Source organism: Macaca nemestrina, chromosome 18, assembly GCF_043159975.1.
Source record: "Macaca nemestrina isolate mMacNem1 chromosome 18, mMacNem.hap1, whole genome shotgun sequence".
In the NCBI taxonomy this organism is placed as follows: domain Eukaryota; kingdom Metazoa; phylum Chordata; class Mammalia; order Primates; family Cercopithecidae; genus Macaca; species Macaca nemestrina.
Window position 1 is genome coordinate 83,563,537 of NC_092142.1, and position 18,427 is coordinate 83,581,963.

General features: G+C 52.7%; 1 protein-coding gene and 1 long non-coding RNA gene across 6 annotated transcripts; one reads left to right on the forward strand and one right to left on the reverse strand.

Annotated features, from left to right (window-relative positions):
* Nucleotides 1–207: 207 nt before the first annotated feature.
* LOC105496780 (uncharacterized) lies at nt 208–4,656 on the reverse strand. Of its 2 annotated transcripts, XR_011616634.1 has the most exons (4): nt 4,527–4,656; nt 4,237–4,360; nt 1,247–1,829; nt 208–1,144 (listed from the first exon to the last, which is right to left on the reverse strand). It is a non-coding gene; the product is annotated as an uncharacterized lncRNA (long non-coding RNA). The 2 variants fall into 2 exon arrangements; XR_011616633.1 differs by having other exon boundaries at nt 208–1,829.
* On the forward strand, nt 3,526–18,332 carry LOC105496779 (kelch like family member 36). 4 transcript variants are annotated; one of them, XM_011767376.2, is made up of 5 exons: nt 3,526–3,662; nt 5,908–5,986; nt 12,894–13,967; nt 15,783–15,940; nt 17,600–18,332. In XM_011767376.2, exons 2-5 carry the CDS (start codon nt 5,924–5,926, stop codon nt 18,153–18,155), a joined length of 1,851 nt encoding a protein of 616 aa, XP_011765678.1. In that variant the 5' UTR covers nt 3,526–3,662; nt 5,908–5,923; the 3' UTR covers nt 18,156–18,332. The 4 variants fall into 4 exon arrangements, with proteins under 4 accessions (XP_011765678.1, XP_011765680.1, XP_011765679.1 ...); XM_011767378.3 differs by lacking the exon at nt 3,526–3,662 and adding an exon at nt 3,814–3,913; XM_011767377.2 differs by lacking the exon at nt 3,526–3,662 and adding an exon at nt 3,939–4,099.
* The last annotated feature ends 95 nt before the right edge of the window (nt 18,333–18,427 follow it).

An 18,427-nucleotide genomic window follows, 5' to 3' on the forward strand; every position in this document is an offset into this window, starting at 1 on the left:
TGCGGGGAGGTCAAGGGCACAATCCATGCTGAAGGATCAGGCACAGCCATTAAACATCGTATCATAGATGAGGACTTACTGACATGTGAAAAACTCATGACATTTGCAAAATGGGGAAAAAGTCAGCTAAAAAGGAGTGTGCACCACAGGATCTCATTTGCATAGACATGCAGGGAATACATGCAGGAGAAAAATATTGAGCCGGTTTATCCTTAAATGCCAACAGCTGTTCTCCTCAGGTGGGTGATACTTTCCTCTTCTGGGCCTGTTTTCCAGCTGTCTGCACTGCGCACACATTACTGTCATCAGTGCACTGAGGTACTGTGGGGCAGTGGCCAAGGCTAGGGCTGCAGACACTGGAGGCAGACTCCCTGGGTTCAAAGCCTAGCTCTGCTCCTTACCAGTTCTGGGACCTTGAGCAAGGGATTTAACTTCTCCGGGACTCAGCTTCCCCATCTACAAACAGGGAAGGTAGTGATACCTTCCTTAAAGGTCAAGGTATTAACTCACCACGATAAGGTCATCGCTGATTGACTTGTTTGACTCTCTTCCTAAAAACCCTGAAAAGTATCTTCTTAATATCCCTGGCACCTACCACAGTGCCGAGCACACAGCAGGTGTTCCTGAAAAGTCTGCTGAATGAATGAAGGAGGGAATGTATGAATGCATGTAAGGACGGAGATCCACATCCCAGGGTACAGAGATAGTATCAAATGAGTTAATACATGCAGAGGGCTTAGAGCACTGTCTAGTTCATTATGGCAAAGAAATGATGTAAGAGGAAAATATCAAGAGAAAAATATGAACCAATTTTTTGAATGATGTAGAAATGAGTGTTTGTTTTGTTTTGTTTCTGAGACAAGGTCTTGCTCCGTCACCCAGGCTGGAGTACAGCAGCACAACCACAGCTCACTGCAGCCTTGACCTCGTGGGCTCAAGCAATCCTCCCACCTTAGCCTCCCAAGTAGCTGGGACTAAAGACGCATGCAGCCATGACTGGCTAATTTTTAATTTTTTTGTACAGACGAGGGTCTTGCTATGTTGCCCAGGATGGTCTCGAACTCCTGAACTCAAGTGATCCTTCTTCCTCCCAAAGTGCTGGAATTACCGGCGTGAGCCACTACACTCGGCTGTTTGAACTTCTCTGTATTGAGAGTAGTTAAGTAAAGTATGCATTACTTTTATAATTTGGGAGGACAAAAACGTTACTGAAAGAAAAAGAGTGAGAGGGTGATTCACAAAGTACCGTTGGGGAACGCAGGGTGAAGCCAAGTTAGCCGAGTCCACACCCTTTTCATGTCAAGGTCATGTGTGGATGAGCTTGTCTTGGGCGCTTACTCTGGCCCCCATACACCAGGTTGCACGTCTTCTCATTCATAATGAACACAACACCCGGAAGGCCGATGTCAATGCTGAGTTATACGCTCTTAAAATATCTACAGCGAAATCTCTTGTTAGATAGATAACATAGATACCCATATATAGAGGTGCATGTATCTATTTATCTATGTAAGAGTTACAGGCTCTTAAAATACAGCTAAATCTCTTGTTAGATAGATAAAGAGATATGATAGATACCCATATATACAGGGGCATGTATCTGTTTATCTACCTGTATCTATCTATCAAGAGAATCTTTAACTCTAGCTGTAAAAACGAATGTGTACAACTCATGGTGCTCCATGTATCGCCCCAACACAGGACTCACCACCATAGGACCATCGCTGATTGACTTGTTTCCCTCTCTTCCTAAAAGCCCTGAAAGTTTCTTCTTTGTATCCCTTGCACCTACCACAGTGCTGGCCATACAGCATGTGTTCCCGAGAAGTCTGTTGGATGAATGAGAGGCAGTGCATGAATTCATGTCAGAACAGAGATCTACATGTCAGGGAACAGAGATAGAACAACGTGAGGATTAGCTTTGTCTGTGGTGGGGACAGGTCCAGGAAGGGTCAAAGATGGGCAAGTAAGGCTTGGAAGGGTGAATGTGTACAGTCCCTAAAGAAAAGGGGAGAGAGAGAGATGGGGGACAGCAATCCAGTGAGAACATCATTTAAAGGTCCTTGGCTCACACCTGTAATCCCAGCACTTTGGGAGGCTGAGGCAGGCAGATCACCTGAGGTCAGGAGTTTGAGACCATCCTGGCCAACATGATGAACCCCATCTCTACTAAAACTACAAAAATTAGCCAGGCGTGTGGTGGGTGCCTGTAACCCCAGCTACTCAGGAAGCTGAGGCAGGAGAATCACTTGAACCCAGGAAGTGGAGATTGCAGTGAGCTGAGATTGAGCCATTGCACTCCAGCCTGGGTGATAGAGAGACTCTGTCTCAAAAAATAAATAAATAAAATCAATAACTAAAAAACAAAGATCCTGTAAGTGGGCTGGGTGTGCTGGCTCACACATGTCATCCCAGCACTTTGGGAGACCGAGGGAGGAGGATCACTTGCGCCTAGGGGTTCAAGACCAGCTCGGACAACAAACTGAAACCCTGTCTCTATAAAAATCAAAGAAAAAAAAATAGCCGATTGTGGCAGCCGGCACCTGTGATCCCAGCTGCATGAGAGACTGAGGCAGGAGGATCACTTGAGCCTGGGAGGTGGAGGCTATAGTGAGTACTACACAAAAGAAATTGCTGATCCTTCAGCAGCCATTTCCCACTCCAGCAACTCCCCGCCCCTGGCAACCACTCATCTACTTTCTGTCTCTATGGATTGGCTTCTTCTGGATATTTCACATGCACGGAATCATGCAATGTGTGGTCTTTCGTGTGGCGCTTCTTTCTCTAAGTATTACATCCTCAAGGGTTATCTCGCTGTAGCATGAGCGAAGTGTGACGATAGATTGATCGATGAAGGTTACGTTCATTCATTCCACACGTATTTACTGAGCACCTACTGTGTGCCAGTCTGGGGGGTCCAGTCAGGAATAGAACTGACAGTAAACCCTGCCCTGGAGGGTTTCTGGTAGGAAGGAGAGACAATAAACCGAATAAACCAGTACATTCTTTGGAATATTAGACGCTGATAAGAGCTCAAGTGAAGCGTGGGGTTGGAAGTTGGGGTGGAGAGAAAGGGGGGATGTGACTTTAAGCAGAGTGGTCAGCAAAGGCCTCCCCGCAGGGTGGCCACAGGGACGCTCCAGCTCAGCCCGGAAGGAGGCGAGAGGCGCGGTGCCCGTCCCGGCGACTCCGGACCAGCAAGGAGGTCCCAGCGCACGCGTCAGTGCCTCGAGGCCCGGGACCCTGCGTGTCCCGTCCCCGCCGTGGCCCTGCGTCCGTAACGGTGGGTGGCACCAGGGCGCATTTCGCGCGGCGGGGCTGCGGCCTGCCCTTGAAGGGACGGAATCGGGCGTCGTGGTGGGGTAGACACCGGGGATCCCCGGAGCGCGGACGAGGAGGGCGTCCACCCCGCGAGCTCACCCCACGGCCCCCGCGCCCCGCCCTCGGCCGCAGGCCCCGCCCCGCGCCGCCCGGCCCCGCCTCCCCGCGGCCGCCGCCATTGGCCACGCGCGCCGCCTCCGCCCTCGGCCTCGCACTTCCTGGCGGAGCCATGGCTGCGCAGCGGGCCGGCCGGGGGGCTCCTGAACCCGGGCCCCGCAGCCCCGACCGCCCGGCCCCGCCGCCGGGGCTGTCCCCGCCGCGATCGTAGCGCGTCCTGCCAGGTGGGCCCACGCGCGCGCCCACCCTTCAGCCGGGGACCGCCGGGAAGCCGCGCCCGCCAGGGGCGGGGGGCGTGCGGAGATCGGAAGGGTCCCCGGCCCCAGCGAGCCGCGAGCCCCCTGCGCCCCTTGGTGCCCGGGGCGGGCGGGTGGGCGAGTGGGGCGCCGCGACTGGGGGAAGAGGCCAGGGGAGGGGCCGCCGCCCCCGCAGGTGACACAGGTGCGGCCTGTGCGTTCCGCCCCGCGCGTGGCAGGTGAGTGGCCCCCGCCCCGGGCGGTCCCGACTCCGCCTCCGCCTCCTCGCCTCCGGCTGGAGCCTGCCTGGGCGGCCGTTGCGCTGAGTTCCGCCTGGGCTGCGGGGTCCGAGTGAACGACAGCGGCGTCCTCGGAGACCCCGCGGGCGAGCCGGTGTCAGCAGCGTCGCTTTCTCCAACGCTGAGGTCGGGAGGGAGCTTGGGAAGGAGGCTCCCTGGGAGCCCCCCCGTCCGGACGGGGCCTGCGTTCCCATGTTTACTGGAAGACCTTTTCCAGTGACTTGGGATTGTCACTGTGTGTGTGGGTGGCCTTGACCCTTCACCTGCTTCCAAAAAGCGTCGGAGGCCGCTGACATCCAACACGCGTGGAAGTCAGCCCGCACCCCCACGCACTTGCAGGAGACAGCAGGGAGCCTCCGGCCCCGGGAACTCTCTAGGTATCTTGGCCTAGAAAAGAAAGCGTTGAGCGTTAGAGGGCCTGGCTGAGCCCGGGCAGGGTGCCTGGGGCGGTGGAGAGAGAGGCACCTGCTGCTTGCTGCTCTGTGACCTTGGGCAACCCCCCCCCCCCGAGGCACCCGAGCGCCGGGTCTCACTGTGGGAACGACGGTGGCACCTGTCTCAAAGGGTGAAGGTGGAATGAAGTCGGGTCCGCGGTGGGCACTGCCCGAAAGCTGGGTTTCTTCTCTTCCCTCTCTGTGCTCTCCAGCATCCTAGGGGTAGTCAGGAGGGCCGGGAATGGGAACAGCTTGTCGTTGTCACAAAGTTTCTAGTTTGTCAAGAGGAATCTCGTTGTCCCTTCTCTCCCTAGGGGAGTTGCACAGGACGGACTGTGCCCGAATTCATTCCTTCCATGGGAACACTGGAGTGGCCTCCCTGTGTCCCCAATTATCTAAGAACAGTGCTGACTTCTTGTCACATTGTTCTTTATTAGTAAAGACAGTGTGTTCAATAGGTAACAAACTCTTCTCCTGAACTCAAATAGCAGGGGGAAAAATCCTCTTTAAAACCTTAGTCTCAGTGTGTGACTTGTACTAATATTAGTTGGCCAATTCCCTTCTCTGTGTTCCCCTCCATCCTTGAAGCACTTGACCGCCCCCCCACACCCTCCCCCACTCCCGCTCCCGCCACACCAAAGCCTAACTCTGCCTGCAGTGATCCCCCCTCCAAGAGCCAGGCAGTGCAGCCTAAGAGTTAAGAGCATGGACTTTTCCCTGAGCTGGAATCCCAATTCTGCCAGTTCCCAGCTGTGTGACACGGGGCAGGTTATTTCACCTCACTGCTGTCAGCATCCTCCAGTCACAGTGCTGGCCTCATGGGGTTGCAATGGGGACTAAGTGAGTGAAGCCACAGAGAAGCACTTGGGGACAGTGTGTCTAGAATGTACTGTGTACATGGTAGTCATCACTGTACCACATCCTCACCTGTGTCATATTTTCAAAGTGTGATGCTCTCGAACCCCGGGCCTCATTCAGCATCGTGTCATGGTGATGGATCCAGGTTTTGAAGCTGGACAGACCCAGGTGTGATTCTCAGCCACTTACTAGCTTTGTGACCATGAGATCAGTATCCTCATGTGTGAAATGGGATAAGCGATATCAGCCTGGCCAAGTGTAATCTTTGTGGGGGTTAAATGAGATGGCACATGTAAGTCCCTTAGTTTGGTTCTAGGACTGTAGTCTGGGCTCCGAAATTATAACTTATCATTATAACCTCGGTGTAGCCAAAAGGTAATTATTTGTAGGAAGTGAACTAAATGACATGATGTCAGATTTTAGATGATAAAGGAATGCAAGTTAAATGTTCTGTCCAATTCTAACAACCCGATGAGCTCTCAACTCAGTGTAAAAGAGTTCTTTGTAGTGCATGGTCCTCCCTCCCTCCTTCCTCCGTGTGACTGTTTTCACTGTCGTCCTTGGTATCTGCTAGCAGAGCCTGAAATTAATGAATGAGCTAGAGTTATGACTGCATGCTCAGAAATCCTGTTCTTCTCCTAGGGCTGAGATCTCTGTAATGATGGAGGGAAGCAGGCAGACGCGAGTGTCTCGGCCATACAAGATCAGCGAATCATCCAAGGTCTGTGAATGTTCACTCACCACCTGTGCAAATTGCCTAAGAAGTGTGATCCTTTTTCTGATTCACTCATTTCTAATCACAGACTGATTTTTTTGTCATTGGTGTTGTCAATCTCCTTAATGACAAGTAAAGGTGGAAATGGGCAAGGAGCGGAAATTGTCATAAAATCAGAGAGTGGGAAGTGTGAGGGATGTTAGAGACACTATGGCCAGACGTCTTCGTTTTTCAGTGTGACATCCCAGAGCTTTCTCTTTGTGACAACTTGACCCATTCATCAACCCAAGGAGGTGGATGGGACAGGAAGAAAACTGGGGTTCCCATGCCCGCTTTGGGGCTCAGCCTTCTATCTTAGGGTGAGGGCAACACATTGTGTACCCGTACCCCAAGGGCCTGGAGTCCTCTTCCCTGGTCATGATTCCCTGGAACCCAAGAGCAAGTGAGGGTGAGTTCCCCAGAGCCAGGCTGCTGGGGGAGTTCTAATTAGAAATACGTGGCCTGAGGCCGGGCGCGGTGGCTCAAGCCTGTAATCCCAGCACTTTGGGAGGCCGAGACGGGTGGATCACGAGGTCAGGAGATCGAGACCATCCTGGCTGACACGCTGAAACCCCGTCTCTACTAAAAAATACAAAAAACTAGCCGGGCGAGGTGGCGGGCGCCTGTAGTCCCAGCTACTCTGGAGGCTGAGGCAGGAGAATGGCGTGAACCCGGGAGGCGGAGCTTGCAGTGAGCTGAGATCCGGCCACTGCACTCCAGCCTGGGTGGCAGAGCTAGACTCCGTCTCAAAAAAAAAAAAAAAAAAAAAAAGAAATACGTAGCCTGTTCCCATCTGCCACATTAAAATCCAAGAGCCAGACCCGGCTGCTATACTTTCCACAAACTCCTGTCCCCACAGCTGCTGTTGATAAAGATGGGGGGAGCCATTGGTTCGAGGTTCCTGGTAACCTGTCTCCTCGTTATAGATATTCGTAATGCCCTCAGTTCTTTAGAGGTGTCCCTTTTGGAGGTTAAATCTTATGGTTACCTCAGATCATGGATTCTCTTGAGTATGATATTGCCCTGAAGTGGCAGAAAATTGGTTCTTGGGAGGGTGGCAGGAATTTTACTCCTTTTGTGCATAAGACACAATTATACATACAGTACATGAGCAGACATACAGTGCATCTGTGATGTTAAAATTTTGCTGGGAAGGCCGGGCGCGGTGGCTCAAGCCTGTAATCCCAGCACTTTGGGAGGCCGAGATGGGCGGATCACGAGGTCAGGAGATCGAGAGACGATCCCGGCTAACACGGTGAAACCCCGTCTCTACTAAAAAAAATACAAAAAAATAGCCGGGCGAGGTGGCAGGCGCCTGTAGTCCCAGCTACTCGGGAGGCTGAGGCAGGAGAATGGTGTAAACCCAGGAGGCGGAGCTTGCAGTGAGCTGAGATCCAGCCACTGCACTCCAGCCTGGGTGACAGAGCAAGACTCCGTCTCAAAAAAAAAAAAAAAAATTTTGCTGGGGAGGCTATGAGTGAAAAAAATCTTAAAAGCCTTCTTGGGGGGCAATAATGAAAAAGGCACAGAAACGCTTCTTTAGATGCAGGGAGCTGGGAGCAGCCTACAGAGTTGAGACAAGGGGGGAAAAGAGATTCTACAAATTCTAAAAGAAAAACTGGCTGTCATTTTCAATAGAGGTTGGTTCTCCTGAGAAATGACCTCCTATTCTCACGTGAGTTCCCCAAGAAGGTTCCTGCCAAGCCCAGCTTTATCGAATGTGAAAACCCGGAGCGGTCTCGCCGCTTGCTCAAAAGGGCTTTGTTTTGGAGCTTGGCCTGGGAGACAGTGCTGCTTTCTAAGTTTGACAGCACTGGAAATCTTTGTCCCCTAACGCCAGGACCCTGAGTTTGTTTTTCTCTGAACTGAATCTCTTAGGACTAGGGTTCTGTATCACTGGATTATGTTTCTAACTCTTTTTTTTTCTTTTTCTTTTTTTTTTTTTTTTTTTTTTTTTTTTGAGACAGAGTCTTGCTCTGTTGCCCAGGCTGGAGTGCAGTGGTGTGATCTTGGCTCGCTACAACCTCTGCCTCCCAGGTTCAAGCGATTCTGCTGCCTCAGCTTCCCGAGTAGCTGGGACTACAGGTGCGTGCCGCCACGCCCAGCTAATTTTTGTATTTTTAATAGAGACGGGGTTTCACCATGTTGGCCAGGATGATCTTGATCTCTTGACCTCGTGACCTGCCCTCCTCGGCCTCCCGCAGTGCTGGGATTACAGGCGTGAGCCACCATGACTGGCCTGTTTCTAACTTTTTATTTTTAAAAAGTGTACCCATGAATTTCTAGACATTAAACACACCTATGTCACCAGCACCCAGTTGGGCAAGAAACAATACTACCAAACCCTCCCAGTTGTTACACTCAAGATAGTCACTGTCGCAACCCCACCGCTGTCTGCTTTAGAACTTTATCTAAATGGGATCCGAGGTTGGGTACACTCCTGTGTGGTTTCTTTTGCACGACATTGTGCCTGTGAGCCTCACCCGTGTTGCTGCTTTAGTTTATAGTGGTAGATTGTGTATTCCAGCATGTTGGCGTCTTCCCACTGTGTGACCACACTGTTCACCTGTCTGCCCTAAGACGTGTTGCTCAGCCAGGCACAGTGGCTCACGCCTGGAATCCCAGCACCTTGGGAGGCCGAGGCAGGAGGATCTCATAAGCTCAGGAGTTTGAGACCAGCTTGGACAACATGGCTAAACCCCATCTCTACAAAAGATACAAAAATTAGTCGGGCCTGGTGGCATACACCTGTAGTCCCAGCTCTTCAGGAGGCTGAGGTGGGAGGCTCACTTGAGCCCAGGAGGTAGAGATTGCAGTGAGCTATGATCGCACCACTGTACTCCAACCTAAGTGACAGAGCAAGACCCTGTCTCAAAAAAAAAAAGTGTTGTTCCATGTTAATGCTAAATTCTTTTTCCACATCTAATACCCTATACCTGCTGCCTCCTCCCAGGTATAAGCCCCTGACAACCTGAGTTTCTCCCTCTGCTCGGCCTTGCATTTGATTAAGGCACTAAAATAGGAAATAGAGAAATGAACAGGACTCATATCATCAGAGAATGCTGTAGGTTGGAGCTTCTAAGCTACCTGAAATGGGGAAACTTTGTTACCAATGTCCCTTTAAAATTGATACATTGGCCAGGCGCAGTGGCTCATGCCTGGAATCCTAGAACTTTGAGAGGCTGAGGTGGGTGGATCACTTGAGGTCAGGAGTTCGAGACCAACCTGGCCAACATGGTGAAACCCCGTCTCTACTGAAATAAAGAAATATATGTATGCTGGGAGCAGTGGCTCATGCCCGTAATCCCAGCACTTTGGGAGGCCGAGGCAGGCAGATCACCTGAGGTCAGGAGTTAAAGACCAGCCTGGCCAAAATGGCAAAACCCTGTCTCTGCTAAAAATACAAAATTAGCCAGGCATGGTGGTATATGCCGGTAGTCCTAGCTACTCAGGAGGCTGAGGCAGGAGAATCGCCTGAACCTGGGAGGCGGAGGTTGCAGTGAGCCGAGATCACACCATTGCACTCCAGCCTGGGCAACAAGAGTGAAACTCTCTGTCTAAAAACAAATTTTAAATTAGCCGGGTGTGTCACGTGCTTGTAATACTAGCTACTTGAGAGGCTGAGGCAGGAGAATCGTTTGAACTCGGGAGGTGGAGGTTGCAGTGAGCTGAGATCGAGCCACTGCACTCCAGCCTGGGAAACAGAGGGAATCTCTGTATCCCCCCCCAAAAAAAAATAAAAATAAAAAAATAAAGGAAATCATGTGCCTTTGTTTTTAGAAAGTTGTCATCTATGCAGCTGTGCTAAAACACCAGAAGCAGATTGCAGCTGATTGTACCCGGGTGCAGCATCATTCCAGCCCACTTAGAACAGAAACCCAGTTTTGGAAATAACACTGCTCTTGCCCCCTGCCCCAGCTAACTGGAGCTGGTGGCTCCCCGCCGCAGCCATTAACTGGGGCTGTCGCCAGTCCTACCCTCTGGGCTCTTTCCCTTTTTACACTGCAGTCTGGGGTTGTGCGTATCTCCATCTAAGCGTGGTAGGTCAGCACTCTCACCAGCGTGGAGACAGCCAGGGGTCCCGGGTGGCAGATAGCCGCCTCATGCCCTCACTTGCGTCTCTCAGGCCACTAAGCCTGTACTGTGACTTCATCACCAGCCACTGTAGTACGTTTTAATTTCCTTCCTTCAGCTCGTACCCAACAGGGGTCTCCGTCAGTGTCTGTAGAAGCACAGACCATTCCTGCATAATTAGAAGCTGAGACCTGGCATGCTGGCTTATACCTGGAATCCCAGCACATTGGGAGGCTGAGGCAGGAGGATTGTTTGAACTCAGGAGCTCAAGACCAGCCTGGGCAATGTAGTGAGATCCCATTTCTACAAAAAATAAAAGTAAAAAATAGCTGGACGTGGCGGCACACACCTGTAGTCCCAGCTGCCAAGGAGGCTGAAGCGGAGGGATTGCTTGAGACTAGGAGTTTTTTTGTTTTGTTTTGTTTTGTTTTGTTTTGTTTCGTTTTGTTTTGTTTTTGAGATAGCGTTTTGCTCTTGTTGCCCAGGCTGGAGTGCAATGGCTCATTGCAACCTCCGCCTCTGGAATTCAAGCGATTCTTCTGCCTCAGCCTCCCGAGTAACTGGAATGACAGGCACCCACCACCACACTCAGCTAATTTTGTATTTTTGGTAGAGACGGGGTTTCACCATGTTGGTCAGGCTAGTCTCGAACTCCTAACCTCAGGTGACCCGCCCATCCCAGCCTCCCAAAGTGCTGGGATTCCAGGCATGACCACCATGCCCGGCCAAGCCTAGGATGCAGTGATCTCTGATCTACTGTTGCATGCCAGCCTGGGCAACAGAGCAAGACCCTGTTTCTAAAAATGAGAAAGACTTTGAAAGCCCAGTATAGGCCAGCCTGGCTCTCTCTGCGAGTATCCACGATAAATAGAGATCTCCATGCATGTGACCTATGAACCAAAAAGCCAGCCTGGAGTGGAAGAGCGGGTCAGCCTGGCCCTCTGAACTCGGAAGGAAATGCCAGGTCGTATCTGTGTGGCATCCTCCACAGGTTGTGAGAACGTGGCCTGCTCCTGTAACATGGACGGAGACGTTGCTGTTTGAATTGACTGGACGTGGAAATAACCACAGGGAAATAAAGTGTCTCAATGACAAATGCATGCATGGCAACAAAAAGAAGATTCAAAAGGGAAGAAAAAAATAAAACCCACTGCTGTAGGACACATGCTAAGAAGTAACTTTTAAGAATTCAGAGCCTGGGCAGCTTAGGGAGACCCTGTCCCTCCAAATTATAAAAATCAGATGGGCGTGGTAGTGTGTGCCTGTAGTCCTAGTTACTCAGGAGGCTAAGGCAGAAGAATCACTTGAGCCCAGGAGGTCAAGGGCAACATAGTGAGACCTCGTCTCTACAAAAAATTTTTTTGATTAGCCAGGCGTGGTGGCACACACCTGTAGTCCCAGCTATTCAGGAGGCTGAGGTGGGGGAATCACCTGAGCCCAGGAGGTCCAGGGTGCAGTGAGCTGTGATCGTGCCACTGCACTCCAGCCTGGGCAACAGAGTGAGACCCCATCTCAAAAAAATAAATAAATAAATAAGTTGAACCACATAGTTGCTAATACCTAATAGCCCTCGGTCAATTTTCCTCCTCCCACCACATTTCCCGTCTTCAGGCTTAGTGCCCAGCCAGTTCTTTACCTCAGTCACCCTGGAATAGACTGGCTATCTATCTATGTGATAGTTTTCAGTTACCTGTTTCTCCCTATGTTGAATTAATTAATTAATTTAGAGACAGGATTTGTTTTTGTTGCCCAGGCTGGAGTACAGTGGTGCAATCATGACTCACTGCAGCCTCAAGCTCCTGGGCTTGAGTGATCCTTCTGCCTCAGCCTCCTGAGTAGCTGGGTCTACAGACAAATGCCACCATGCCCGGCTCATTTTAAAATATTTTGTAAAGACAGGAATCTCGCTATGTTGCCCAGGTGGGTCTTGAACTTCCTGGCCTCAAGCGATTCTCCCATCTCAGCCTCACAAAGTGTTGAGATCACAGGCAGGAGCCAGCATGCCTGGCTTGAATTGTTGTCTTGTTTGGTTTTGGGTTTTTGTTTGTTTGTTTGTTTGTTTTTTGGTTTGTTTGTTGTTTGTTTGTTTTGTTTTTTGGTTTTTCGTTTTTGAGATGGAGTTCTTGCTCTGTCTCCCAGGCTGGAGTGTAGTGGTGTGATCTCTGCTCACTGCAACCTCCACCTCCTGGGTTCAAGCAATTCTCCTGCCTCAGCTTCCTGAGTAGCCGGGATTACAGGCACACGCCACCATGCCTGGCTAAATTTTGTATTTTTAGTAGGACGAGGTTTCACCATGTTGGCCAGGCTGGTCTCAAACCCCGAGCCGGGCACGGTGGCTCACACCTGTAATCCCAGCACTTTGGGAGGTCAAGGCGGGCGGATCACGAGGTCAGGAGATTGAGACCATCCTGGCTAACACAGTGAAACCCCGTCTCTACTAAAAATACAAAAAAATTAGCGGGGCGTGGTGGCGGGCGACTGTAGTCCCAGCTACTCAAGAGGCTGAGGCAGGAGAATGGCGTGAACCCAGGAGGCGGAGTGAGCTTGCAGTGAACCGAGATTGCACTACTGCACTGCAGCCTGGGTGACAGAGCGAGACTTCGTCTCAAAAAAAAAAAAAAAAAAAAAAAAGAAAAAGAAAGAAAGAAACACCTGTACTTCCTGCAGTGCCCTCTGATGCAGCATTTTATTTCCTGTTTTCTTCACTTTCATTTTGTTGAAAATACTGGTCAGGACCCACTGGGTTGGACCAGGGCTGAGCAGGCTGCTGTGCCGTTTCTCATGTGTCTTCTCTGGCCAGGTATACCGCTGGGCCGACCACTCAAGCACGGTGCTGCAGCGGCTGAACGAGCAGCGACTCCGCGGCCTCTTCTGCGACATTGTCCTGGTGGCCGATGAGCAGCGTGTGCCAGCCCACCGCAACCTGCTGGCCGTGTGCAGCGACTACTTCAACTCCATGTTCACCATTGGCATGCGGGAAGCTTTCCAGAAGGAGGTGGAGCTGATCGGCGCCTCCTACATCGGGCTCAAGGCCGTGGTGGACTTCCTGTACGGCGGGGAGCTGGTGCTGGATGGCGGCAACATTGACTACGTCCTGGAGACGGCCCACCTTCTGCAGATCTGGACGGTGGTAGACTTCTGCTGTGAGTACCTGGAGCAGGAGGTGAGCGAGGACAACTACCTGTACCTGCAGGAGCTGGCCTCCATCTACAGCCTCAAGCGACTTGACGCCTTCATCGATGGCTTCATCCTGAACCACTTCGGCACGCTGTCCTTCACGCCCGACTTCCTGCAGAACGTCTCCATGCAGAAGCTGTGTGTCTACCTGAGCAGCAGCGAGGTGCAGCGGGAGTGTGAGCACGACCTCCTGCAGGCCGCCCTGCAGTGGCTGACGCAGCAGCCCGAGCGCGAGGCCCACGCCCGCCAGGTGCTGGAGAACATCCACTTCCCGCTCATCCCCAAGAACGACCTGCTGCACCGCGTCAAGCCAGCCGTGTGCTCGCTGCTGCCCAAGGAGGCCAACTGCGAGGGCTTCATCGAGGAGGCCGTGCGCTACCACAACAACCTGGCGGCCCAGCCCGTCATGCAGACCAAGCGCACGGCGCTGCGCACCAACCAGGAGCGCCTGCTGTTCGTGGGCGGCGAGGTCTCCGAGCGGTGTCTGGAGCTCAGTGACGACACCTGCTACCTGGACGCCAAGAGCGAGCAGTGGGTCAAAGAGACGCCGCTGCCCGCCCGGCGGAGCCACCACTGTGTGGCGGTGCTGGGGGGCTTCATCTTCATCGCCGGCGGCAGCTTCTCACGGGACAACGGAGGGGACGCGGCCTCCAATCTTCTTTATAGGTATGACCCCCGCTGTAAACAGTGGATCAAGGTGAGATTAAAGCCGGATTATTTCTTTTCTCTTGAGGACTCTCTCGGTTTCCTTAACCTAGCCTTGACTTTCCTTACCTCTCTGGGGCCTTGACAGCCACTATCCTGCTTCTGAATGAGGTGTGACGATAAAGTGGCAAGCAGCATACCGTGGGCCTACACCCTGGACAGGGAGAGGGAGAGCTGACCCACCCCCTTCGAGGGGTCCGTCCTGGTTCAGAGCTGCGCTGCCTGGTGGGGCTTTCTGTGCAGATGGAAGGGTCTGTGTCTGTACTTCCCCATATGGTAGCCACAGCCACATGTGGCGACTGAGCGCTTGAAATGTGGCCAGTGCGACTGAAGAAGCCAATTTTCAATTTCATTTCACTTTACCTGATTGGTGTGCAAGTGTGTGTGGCCACACGAGGGGTGGCTACTCTGTTGGACAGTAGCATGGGTCTAGATGTTTGATCCGTGGTTCAAGGTCCCCGGGTCCTGGAGTCTCTGGGGGGCTCCTCTGGAAGCATTTTGGGAGATAGTTTAAGGAGGCCACCAGGGCTCACACCTGGCCCTTGGGCACGCATTGTGGCCTGATTCTGGGAAGAGCGTGGGCCTTGACGTCAGACCTGAGGTCTCATCCCAGCCTGGCTAAGTCATAGCTAGGATATTTTAGATTCTTGTCCTCTCCACATTTTGGATTCCCCTTCTGGGAATACATGGGGGACAGGGAGTGCAGTAGCTCATGTTGATTGGCAAGCCCCTGGCATAGGGAAGGTGTCTCCTTTCTGCTGGGAGCACTCTCCAGCCACCCGCTCCCCCCGGGACAGTCGTGTCAGCCTTTATTCTCACACCTCAGCGTCGCGCCCAACTCAGTGCTGTTCTTAGCTCAAAACACAGTCAGAATGGACTCCAGCTGACCTTTTGATTTTACTCTCAGAAATCTGAGACCGCCCTCCAAGGTCGAAGTCTCACCACTGGACAGGGTCCCTGGCTTTGGACCCTCCTCCCTGAGGCCTGGCAGCAGCGGCGGCCTGAACCTCGCCTCCCGCGGGAACTTGTTCTTGCTCCCTGTGTGTTTGGCTTGGATTCGTTTAAAAAAAAAAAAGTTTCTACTTTTATTTATTTATTTATTTTTGAGACAGAGTTGTTCCGTTGCCCAGGCTGGAGTACAGTGGCACAGTCGGCTCATTGCAACCTCCGCCTCCCAGGTTCAAACAATTCTGGTGCTTCGACCTACCTAGTAGCTGGAATTACAACCTACCACCACGCCTGCCTAATTTTTATATTTTTAGTAGAGACAGGGTTTCACCCTGTTGGCCAGGCTGGTCTCGAACTCTGTGACCTCAGGTGATCCATCCACCTCGGCCTCCCAAAGTGCCGGAATTACAGGTGTGAGCCACTGCACCTGGCCTCTTCTGTTTAATTTCCTGTGGAATGCCACATCCTGCTCTGTTAACACAGAGTGGCAGAGCAGCACTAACTTTACAGATCTGATGCCGGGAGGGGAAAGATGAATTTTTATTTCAGAAAGCCACTAGATCAGCAATTCTGACCCGTGACCCACAGAGTTCCCGTCCACGAGGCTGACCATATGACCAGACAAGTGTGGGGGTTCAGAGCGTCTCCATCCCACTTTTGGGGATTCAGAGCATCTTGGGGAAACCTCAGGGGCTCAGAGCTCCCACCTGAAGAAGCCCCCTTTGTTCAAGTGCAGTTCCCTTTCCCAAACATTCTCCGGGACTGTGTGTTCCGCAGACACATTTGGGAAACGCAGCGCCAGATGTTGATGCTGTCCCGGGTTCGGGGAAGGGAAGGTACAGGTATCTCACCTCCACAGGTGGCCTCCATGAACCAGCGCCGTGTGGATTTCTACCTTGCTTCCATCGAAGACATGCTGGTGGCCGTCGGCGGCCGGAATGAGAACGGAGCGCTCTCTTCGGTAGAGACGTACAGTCCGAAGACCGACTCCTGGTCCTATGTGGCGGGCTTGCCAAGGTGATCTGGGGCTTGGTGGAAGGCTCTCCAAATGGGATGTTTTTATGGGACATAGTTCAGTCCACGTGCCTCACTTTCTGGGCATGTCGGCCTCCAATTCCAGGAGCGAAATCTTCTGGCTTGTCAGGAAGAGTGGGTACACTGTGAGGGGCAGAGGGTGTGGTGAAACACAGTCCGAGCTCCAGTTCCAGACTTAGGGCAAGGGTCAGCTCTGCCGCCACGACGGACATCCCTCCGTGGCTGAGTCTGTGCAGTCGCTGAGTTTCAGAGGGTGAGGGCCTGACCTGAGGATCTCCCTGAGCTTGGGCAAGAGGAGCTCGAAGAGATGGGGGTATCTGCTAGATCTAAGCCGCAAGCACGGGTCTTCACCCCGCTCAGCCTTTAGTTCCTCATCTGTAGAGGGAGACGATAATCGTACCCACCTCACAGCACTGTTTGCAGAGCCGATGCGGTGCTGCTCGGAAAACCTGCGCCCGCATGCAGGGAGTGCCCCAGGGTGGCCGCCTCACCCTCCTCAGTCTCGCCTGCCTTCCGGTGTGCATGTATCGAGCATTTATTATCTCCAGGGGATTAGCAGAAGGTGCACACCATTTTTTCCACCAGCTCCCTGTTGCCACCCCCAGCAGTGCACTTTCTGAACCAGTCTTTGCTGTGGAATACATCCAGGTGTCCCCAAGAGTTAGAAGTGTGCGGGGTAAGCGCTCGCGTTTTTGTTTTTCTAAGACGGAGTCTCTCTCTGTCGCCCAGACTGGAGTGCAGTGGCACAGTCTCGACTCACTGCAATCTCCGCCTCCTGAGCTCAAGCAATTCTCCTGCCTCAGCCTCCTGAGTAGCTAGGACTGCAGGCGCCCGCCACCACGCTGAGCTAATTTTTGTATTTTTAGCAGAGACAGGGTTTCGCCATGTTCGCCAGGCTGGTCTCGAACTCCTGGCCTCAAGTGATCCACCTGCCTAGGCCTCACAAAGCGCTGGGATTGCAGGCGTGAGCCACTGCACCTGGCCATATTGATCCTTTCTTAGTCACTAAAGGCCCTGGTTTATATCAGGGTTCCCACTTCCTGGCACAGTTCTGTGGATTTTGAGGAACACAAAGCAACATGAATCCACCATTACAGCCTCACGCAGAATCATTTCACTGCCCTAAACCCCCTCTGTGCGCGCCCTGTCCATCCGTCCCTCCCCTCTCCCCACAGCCCCTGGCAGCCACTGATTTTGCTGTCTCTACGGTTTTAAGCAAAACTTTTCCTGAGTGCCAGCGCAGTTAGAATTGGACTGTATGTCGTTATTCCTCTTTGATGTGCGATTCATTGGGTGCGTGTGTGCCTGCTGGCTCATTGCTCTAGTCATTTCCAGCCATTGTGAAAGGGGTGATGGTCCTGTGATTATTCCCATTTCCCAGATGGGGCAAGGGAGATTCAGAGAGAGTGGAGCTGGGTTCTGGCCCAGGCGGCCTGACTGCAAAGCTGTCCGCTTCCCCGCCCTGCCCGCCATTTCTTTGCTAATGACGTCTGCTGTCTATAGAGTGTTCGTGGGGTGCCCACTGCCTGTATTCTTAAATCCTCATGGCTCCCTAAGATGGCAGGCTGTTCCCTGGCTCGGGGAGGGTAAGCCTGGCACAGCCCTGAGCTCGCTCTCTGTCTCCGCCCGTCGACCCTGCAGGTTCACGTACGGCCACGCGGGCACCATCTACAAAGACTTCGTGTACATCTCTGGGGGCCACGACTACCAAATCGGCCCCTACCGCAAGAACCTGCTGTGCTACGACCACCGGACAGACGTGTGGGAGGAGCGGCGGCCCATGACCACGGCGCGCGGCTGGCACAGCATGTGCAGCCTGGGCGACAGCATCTACTCCATCGGGGGCAGCGACGACAACATTGAGTCCATGGAGCGCTTCGACGTGCTGGGCGTGGAGGCCTACAGCCCGCAGTGCAACCAGTGGACCCGCGTGGCGCCGCTGCTGCACGCCAACAGCGAGTCGGGCGTGGCGGTGTGGGAGGGCCGCATCTACATCCTGGGCGGCTACAGCTGGGAGAACACCGCCTTCTCCAAGACCGTGCAGGTGTACGACCGAGAGGCCGACAAGTGGAGCAGGGGCGTCGACCTGCCCAAGGCCATCGCTGGCGGGTCTGCCTGTGTCTGCGCCCTGGAGCCGAGGCCAGAGGACAAAAAGAAGAAAGGCAAAGGCAAGAGGCACCAGGACCGGGGCCAGTGACCCCAGCTGCGCCTCCTGGGACCATCCTCACCATCATATCCCAGGGCTCTGTAGACCAGCGGCAACTTCTTAGTATTCCGGAAACATTATGTACAACTTAGCAGCTTTTTTTACTTTTATGATTCTTGGTATTTCTATGATATCACAGTAACCAATTAAATACTCTCTGTAACTTTACATATCTTGCTCGAATAACTAACCCAGGCAGTGAGCAACCCCTTGTATCTTTGCAGGTCTTTGCCCCATGTTACAACTCCTCATGGGTCCTTGCT